An 8,912-nucleotide genomic window follows, 5' to 3' on the forward strand; every position below is an offset into this window, starting at 1 on the left:
TTCTTTACAGCATATACACATGCGAGCGCCTCCTTTTCTACCATCCCGTAGCCCCTTTCTGCCTGGGACAGACTCCTGGAGGCATAAGCTACCGGCTGTAACTGACTCTTGACATTGACATGCTGCAACACACACCCGACCCCATAGGACGACGCATCGCACGTTAACACAAGTTTCTTACATGGGTCATATAGCGTTAACAATTTGTTGGAGCATAACAAATTGCGTGCTCTATTAAAAGCCCTTTCCTGGCTGTCCCCCCAGACCCATTCGCGACCTTTGCGTAGGAGCACGTGTAGCGGCTCTAGCAGCGTGCTCAATTTGGGAAGAAAGTTACCAAAATAGTTCAGGAGCCCCAGGAATGAATGCAGCTCCATCGTGTTACGGGGTCTGGGTGCTCTCTGGATCGCTTCCGTCTTGGACGCAGTAGGGCTGATCCAGTCTGCTGCTACCCTCATCCCCAGGAATTCTACCTCTGGAGCTAGGAAGACTCACTTCGCCTTTTTCAGTCGCAGCTCTACCCGGTCCAGTCTGCGTAGCACCTCCTCCAGGTTGTGGAGGTGTTCTTCAGTATCGTAACCCGTGATGAGGATGTCGTCCTGAAAAACCACCGTCCCTGGAATCGACTTGAGGAGGCTTTCCATATTTCGTTGGAAGATCGCGGCGGCCGAGCGAATCCCGAACGGACATCTGTTATACTCAAACAACCCCTTGTGTGCCGTGATGGTGGTCAGCTTCTTCGACTCACTCGCCAGCTCCTGGGTCATGTAAGCTGAGGTCAGGTCCAATTTTGAAAAAGGTTTGCCACCGGATAGCATCGCAAAGAGGTCCTCCGCTCTCGGTAGCGGGTACTGGTCTTGGAGTGACACCCGATTGATGGTGGCCTTGTAATCGCCACATATCCTGACCGACCCATCCGCCTTGAGCACCGGCACGATCGGGCTCGCCCAGTCACTGAATTCGACTGGCGAGATGATGCCTTCCCTCAGCAGGTGGTCCAATTCGCCTTCTGTCTTTTCCCGCATCACGTACGGCACCGCTCTGGCCTTGTGGTGTACTGGCCTGGTGTCCGGGTTTATGTGAATCACTACCTTGGCCCCCATGAAAGTGCTGATGCCGGGTTGAAATAATGAGTCAAATTTGTCCAGGATCTGTGAGCATGATACTCGCTCCACAGAGGAAATTGCCTTGACATCGCCCCATTTCCAGTTCATGACAGCAAGCCAACTCCTCCCCAGTAGTGCGGGACCGTCCCCTGGGACAATCCAGAGTGGCAACCTGTTCTCCGAATCTTTGTGGGTCACGACTACCGTGGCGCTGCCTAGCACCGGAATGATCTGCTTTGTGTAAGTCCGTAGCTATGCGTCAATCGGCGATAATTTTGGCCTCCTGGCCTTGGACGCCCACAACTTTTCGAACTGTTTGATACCCATCAGGGACTTGCTGGCCCCCGTGTCTAACTCCATTGATACTGGGATGCCATTGAGGAGCACTTTCATCATTATCGGTGGCGTCCTGGTGTATGAACTGTATACATGCTCCACATGAACTCGCTGAACTTCAGCTCCCAGCGATTTCCCCCAGCATTCATTTCTGCAATTTCTGCAGGTATTTTGTTCATCTCTGCAAACTCCGGCTGAGTGTGTGCCTCCACGCCTCCAACATGAACTGTTGTTGGAAACAAAAGGTCCATTACCAGTCGATCGCCCATGACTGCCCCTGTTATTGTCCTTGAGTGCGCCATTAACAGGTGTTGATGGCCCCATTACGGGCCGCATTGTCCCTTGCAATGGCATGAATCGCCGTTCAACTTGCCATTGTCTCTGTCGAACTCCGCCTCTGGGTTCGACTACATGTTGGGGCATGCCCAATTGCCCTTGTCTGCCTGGAGAACTGTGTGCTGCTTTAACAATGTTGAATCTCTGTCCCAACCATTCCTTAACACAGTACCTCTCGTCTGTTCTGCTAGTGGCCATGCTCGCGTGGTTTAAATCCCAGTTTCTTGTCACCATTGATAGGTCCTTACTATACAATATAAATGCACACGAGGCCCATGATTGAGAGAAGGTCAGTCTGTGACCTGTCCTTTATTCCTTAGCACTCAAGTGATGAAGGTGGGTGGAGCTTCCCCTTTTATACCTGAAGGTCCAGGTTAGGAGTGTCTCCCACCTAGTGGTCAGTGTTCTCACGGTGTACAACTTAGGTCAGTTTATACATGGGTTACAATGCTGGTTGAATACATGACGGAGCTCATGGAGGTTTCTGGCCGTGTGATGCCCTGTGATATGTCCTGATCCATATTGCGATCAGCATTCTCCTGCGAACACATTTCCATGGACCCCTCCTCCCTTGGTCTGGAGCGCACGCATCTGGATCTTCAGGTGGATCTTCAGGATGTTGAGGAGTGACATCTTCTGCAAAATACAACAGAACAGTCAAATGGTTAGCAGCACAGGAGGGGGCAGGATGGGTGGCATGAGTGGTCTGACGCGTGGCAGGCCAGTCAGCAGGTTGATTTGAAGGGCGACGATGCATTTTAATGACTCCCCCTCACCCTCACGTGTGGGTCCAGCTTGTGCAGAGCGGATTCTTTTTCTGCCGGTGCGACTCAGCCAGGCAGCAACCCTCTGTTCCAGGGGTGAGAGTTGGGGCAGATTGGGGCCCTCCTCCTGTTCGAAGTCTTTCCCTTTTGTTGTTGGCAATTTCTTCTGCAAAGATGAAAATATTAATTTTCAGACATGGTGCGTTTCTGATGGGCGGGACACAAACAGATGCTCACATTTCCCATTGCAATTCAATTTAAAGATGAAGATATTACTTACACTCACTACTTGACCAGCGTCCTGTCATTTCTTCTGGCATTGGCTTCCAGATCTTGCGGTATTGACCCCAGCGGAGAATTCTTCTGCAACGAGGTTCCAGCGTCTTCTCATTTCCTTGGGTGAAACGTTTGACGGAGCACTCTTGCTGATATCCAGCTCCAACCATTTCTCCTCAATGACAGTCACTAATTTCTCCACTTCCTCATGGAGGAAATTCTTTGTTCATGTTGCACGCTCTTGCATCATTGGTCTATTGGACTCACACTCGTGTTATCTTGAAAAATCACAGTTCTCACCTTTCTTCCATCCTTTCCACTCCCTCAGCCACCCAAAAATCACTATTCACACCTCACTTTTATATATGGCCCACTGCCAATGCTGCTGATGCACTGAGGACACTCTCCCTTTAATTGGACTATTGCCAAGGTTCCTGCCCCATTGCTCATACGCACACGCTGAAACGGTCATGCAACCCCCTGCCGGGACTCGAGGACACGCTGGGCCCAATGCCCGCTGACTGCGCTGAACAAACGCAGCCCAAGCTCCGCCCCCCGCAGGTTTCTTAGCGCCACGCCACGGGACCTCAGGGATCCAGGAACGGCCAAATTATCCCGGTCAGTTTTCGACGCATTTTTTTCCGCCACAAAGTTGGCGTGCCCTCCCTAACTACACCGCTCGAAGCGGCTGGGGAAATTTGGGCCCTATGTCTCCAAGTTTTAGTCTCCCCCATCAGTGGAAACATCCTCTCCGCATCCACCTTGTCAAGCCCCCGCATTATCTTATATGTTTCGATAAGATCACCTCTCATTCTTCTAAACTCCAATGAGTAGAGGCCCAACCTATCTTCATAAGTCAACCCCCTCATCTCCAGAATCAACCGAGTGAACCTTCTCTGAACAGCCTCCAATGCAAGTATATCCCTCCTTAAATACGGAGACCAAAAACTGTACACAGTACTCCAGGTGTGGCCTCACCAATCCCCTGTACAGTTGTAGCAGGACTTCTCTGCTTTTATACTCTATCCCCCTTGCAATAAAGACCAACATTCCATTTGCCTTCCTGATCACTTGCTGTACCTGTATACAAACCTTTTGTGTTTCATGCACAAGGACCCCCAGGTCCCTCTGTACTGCAGCACTTTGTAATTTTTCTCCATTTAAATTATAATTTGTTTTTCTATTATTTCTGCCAAAGTGGATAACCTCACATTTTCCCACATTATACTCCATCTGCCAAATGTTTACCCACTCACTTAGCCTGTCTATATCCCTTTGCAGATTCTGTGTGTCCTCCTCACAATTTGCTTTCCCACCCATCTTTGTATCATCAGCAAACTTGGCCACATTACACTCGGTCCCTTCATCCAAGTCATTAATATAGATTGTAAATAGTTGGGGTCCCAGCACTGATCCCTGCAGCACCCCACTAGTTACTGTTTGCCAACCTGAATATTACCCATTTATCCGACTCTCTGTTTTCTGTCAGTTAACCAATCCTCAATCCATGCTAATATATTACCTCCAACTCCGTGAACTTTTATCTTGTGCAGTAACCTTTTATGGTGGCACCTTATCGAATGTCTTCTGGAAATCCAAACACACCACATCCACTGGTTCCCCCTTATCCACCCTGCTCGTTACATCCTCAAAGAACTCCAGCAAATTTGTCAAACACGATTTCTCTTTCATAAAACCACGCTGACTCTGCTTGATTGAATCATGCTTTTCCAAATATCCCACTACTGCTTCCTTAATAATGGACTCCAGCATTTTCCCAACGACAGATGTTAGGCTAACTGGTCTATAGTTTCCTGCTTTCTGTCTGCCTCCTTTTTTAAATAGGGACGATTAGGAATGGGCAATAAATGCCAGCCTTGCCAGCGATGCCCGCAGCCCGAGAATGAATAAAAAGCAGTTGTTGTGACGTGGGTTTGTAAACCTGTCTCACTTGGCGGTTTCGGTTGACTTTGTCCGTGCAGTTACTGTGTACGTTTTTATATCTGCAGATGTGAAATATTTGAACGCATTAGCAAGGAAGAGCGGGAGGATATGGGCAAAGCTTTTGAGTCAGGCGGACTCCCTGAAGTTGTCTCTAAAATCTCAGCACGCCTGCAATCGGGTGAGCAGCTAACAGTGAATATCGGTGTTACCGGGGAGACGGGAGCTGGCAAATCCTCGCTGGTCAACGCAATCCGCGGCATGGCTGATGACCAGGAGGGAGCTGCTCCCACCGGGGTGACAGAGACCACAATGGTGCCCACCAGCTACCCCCACCCGACCTTCCCCAACGTGAAGATCTGGGACCTGCCGGGATTGGGGACAGGCAACTTCCCATTGGCCAAGTACAGGGAGTGGGTGGGCTTCGACAGATGTGACTTCTTCATCATCGCGGCCTCCGAGCGCTTCAAAGAGAATCACGGCCAGCTGGCCAGGTGGGTGCAGGAGAGGGGCGCCACCTTCTACTTTGTCCGCACCAAGATCGACACCGACATGGAAGCATCCCAGCGGGCAGGGAAGGCTAGCCAGGCAGTGCTGGCAGTGATGAGGGAAGATTGTGTGCAGTGTTTGGAGAAGCAAGGTATGACATCCCCACAGGTCTTCTTGGTGTCCACCTTGAAGTTCACGGAATATGACTTCCCGCAGCTCCGGGAGACCTTACAGAGGGAACTGCCTAAGTTCAGGAAACAAGCGTTGCTCAGGCCCCTGACCGTGTTCTGTTCCCAGATCATTGAGAAGAAGAGGAATTCTCTGAGCATGGAGATTTGGAAGACAGCATTGGTATCATCCGTGGTGGCAGCGACTCCCATTCCAGGATTGGGGATTGCGTGCGATTTCGGAATATTGCGCAGATACTTGTCCAGTTACTACAAGTCTTTTGGGCTTGATGATGAATCTCTCAAGAGAATGTCCTTTGAGATTGAGAAGCCAATGGAGAGCTTGAAAGCCCAAATACGTTCGCCCAACGCCAAGAATTTCAGCATACCCCTTCTTTACAAACTCATGTCCAACAGTGCCGGTGTTGTGATGATGACGGGTGAATATTTCATCCGCGGTATCCCACTATTTGGCTCGGTGGCGTCAGGAGGAATTGGATTCGCCACCACTCACAGGATGCTCAACAGTATCTTACAGAACCTGGCAGCAGATACTGAGAGAGTGCTGAAGTGGGTGAGCGACTCGAAGGCTGAATGACATGTCTGCAGAGGGTGGAGAGGGTTGGGAAACAGGACTTGGTTAATGGTGGGCCCCCCAACTCCCTCTGACATAGATACATAGAAACACAGAAATTTATAGCTCAGAAAAAGGTCACTTCGGCCCATCGTGTCCGCGCCGGCCGACAAAGAGCCGCACGGCCCTCGGTCAGCAGCCCTGAAGGATACATATAAACCTATGAACAATGAACAATGGCGGACAGGTAAAGAGCACCTAGCCCAACCAGTCCATCTCATACAACTGCGACACCCCTTATACTGAAACATTCTACACTCCACCCCAACCGGAGGCATGCGATCTCCTGGGAGAGGCAAAAAACAGATAAAAACCCAGGCCAATTTAGGGAAACAAATCTGGGAAAATTCCTCTCCAACCCATCCAAGCGATCGACACTAGTCCAGGAGATCACCCTGGCCGTATTCTATTCCCTGCAGTACTTATCATTATATCTGCGCCAGCCAACAAAAGGTCATCCAGTCTAATCCCAATTACTAGCTCTAGGTCCGTAACCCTGCAGGTTACTGCACTTTAAGTGCCCATCCAACCATCTCTTAAAAGTGGTGAGGGTTTCTGCATCCACCACTCTTCCAGGCAGCGAGTTCCAGACCCCCACAACCCTCTGCCTAAAGAAGCCTCCCCTCAAATCCCCTCTAAACCTTCCACCAACCACCTTAAAACTATTCTCCCTTGTAATAGCCCCCTCCACCAAAGGAAATAGACCCTTACGATCCACTATGTCCAGGCCCCTGACGTACCGACCCTGCCTCAGCTGCTCGCTGGGTATCACTCTCGCCTTCTGGACCCATAGGTCGCGGGTTCAAGCCCCACTCCAGAGACTTGAGCCCAGAATCCAGGCTGCCACTCCCAGTGCGGTGCTGAGGAAGGAGAGGGTCCCATTCAGAGTCGGTGCATCCAGTCCCAGGCCCCGCCCCTCGGGGAGGGTATATGGCCCTCGGAGGGGGAGTAGAGCAGGTTCCCCAGGATGATACCGGGGCTGAAAGGGTTAAATCCCGAGGGCAGGCTGCACAGACTGGGCCTGTATCCCTCGAGTGTAGAAGATTGAGGGACGATCTGATCGAGGGGTTTACGATGATTACAGGATTCGATCGGGTGGATCGAGAGAAACTGTTCCCTTTGGTGGGGGGAGTCCAGAACAAGGGGCAGGACCTTAAAATTAGAGCCCGGCCGTTCAGGGAGCACTTCTTCACACACAGGGTGCTGGGAATCTGGAACTCTCTCCTCAAAAAGCTGTTGAGGTCAGGGGTCAACTGGAAATGTCAAAACTGGGAATGATGGATTTTTGTTGGGTATGGGGATTAAGGGTTACGGAACCAAGGTGGGTAGATGGAGTTGAGATATCGATCAGCCGTGATCTTATTGAATGGTGGAACAGAATCGAGGGGCAGAATGGTCCCTGTGCATCCATGTTAAAATTGGCTTATATTCCCTTGAGTTTAGAAAGTTGAGGGATTAACTAATAGAGATGTTTAGATAGATAAAGAGATTTGATAGGGTAGATAGATAGAAACTATGTCCTCTAGTCTCAACACTCACTCCCTCCACCACCGGCGGCCCCTGGCTGCAGTGTGCACCGTCTACAAGATGCACTGCAGCAACTCGCCAAGGCTTCTTCGGCAGCACCTCCCAAACCCGCGACCTCTACCACCTAGAAGGACAAGGGCAGCAGGTGCATGGGAACACCACCACCTCCACGTTCCCCTCCCAGTCACACACCATCCCGACTGGGAAATATATCGGCCGTTCCTTCATCGTCGCTGGGTCACAATCCTGGAACTCCCTCCTAACAGCACTGTGGGAGCACCTTCACCACACGGACTGCAGCGGTTCAAGAAGGCGGCTCACCACCACCTTCTCAAGGGGCAATTAGGGACGGGCAATAAATGCCGGCCTTGCCAGCGACGCCCACATCCCGAATATGGGACTGAATGCGATTTACCCATCATACTACATGTAGAATATTTCATCATTTATTACTCCTTTCTTGTTATGTGAGTTTTACAGACATTAATCAGTAATATATAAAAAGCCTTGTGACTGTAACCATGTCCTGTTGCCACAGTCTTTTCCTGTGTTACTATTTGTTGTCACAATCTCTTTCGCGCTTTGAAAGCAGGAAAGGGGTACTGAGGGAATGATCAGCCATGATCTTGTTGAATGGTGATGCAGGCTCGAAGGGCCGAATGGCCTACTGCGGCACCTATTTTCTATGTTTCTATGTTTGTATTGTTGAGTGCTGCCCGGATAATGTATATCTCTCAGGTGGCCGTACTGTGCACTGAACATTCAGTGCTCCCTATACTAGGCCGTACTGTGCACTGAACATTCAGTGCTCCCTATACTAGGCCGAACTGTGCACTGAACATTCAGTGCTCCCTATACTAGGCCGTACTGTGCACTGAACATTCAGTGCTCCCTATACTAGGCCGTACTGTGCACTGAACATTCAGTGCTCCCTATACTAGGCCGAACTGTGCACTGAACATTCAGTGCTCCCTATACTAGGCCGTACTGTGCACTGAACATTCAGTGCTCCCTATACTAGGCCGAACTGTGCACTGAACATTCAGCCCTCCCTATACTATGCCGTACTGTGCACTGAACATTCAGTGCTCCCGATACTAGGCCGTACTGTGCACTGAACATTCATTGCTCCCTATACTAGGCCGTACTGTGCACTGAACATTCATTGCTCCCTATACTAGGCCGTACTGTGCACTGAACATCCAGTGCTCCCTATACTAGGCCGTACTGTGCACTGAACATTCAGTGCTCCCTATACTAGGCCGTACTGTGCACTGAACATCCAGTGCTCCCTATACTAGGCCGTACTGTGCACTGAACATTCAGCCCTCCCTAT

At 50.4% G+C, this 8,912-nt stretch overlaps 1 protein-coding gene across 1 annotated transcript in view; it reads left to right on the forward strand.

Moving 5' to 3' along the window:
- LOC139275321 (interferon-inducible GTPase 5-like) overlaps positions 1 to 8,080 on the forward strand; it is a 314,503-nt gene extending 306,423 nt beyond the window's left edge. Inside the window, exon 2 of the mRNA XM_070892614.1 lies at positions 4,828 to 8,080. Coding sequence (XP_070748715.1) covers positions 4,871 to 6,013 — 1,143 coding nt within the window. The 5' untranslated portion in view covers positions 4,828 to 4,870 and the 3' untranslated portion in view covers positions 6,014 to 8,080. The remainder of the gene's footprint in view (positions 1 to 4,827) is intronic.
- The last annotated feature ends 832 nt before the right edge of the window (positions 8,081 to 8,912 follow it).

The sequence above is a fragment of the Pristiophorus japonicus genome, chromosome 10 (assembly GCF_044704955.1).
Source record: "Pristiophorus japonicus isolate sPriJap1 chromosome 10, sPriJap1.hap1, whole genome shotgun sequence".
Lineage (NCBI taxonomy): Eukaryota > Metazoa > Chordata > Chondrichthyes > Pristiophoridae > Pristiophorus > Pristiophorus japonicus.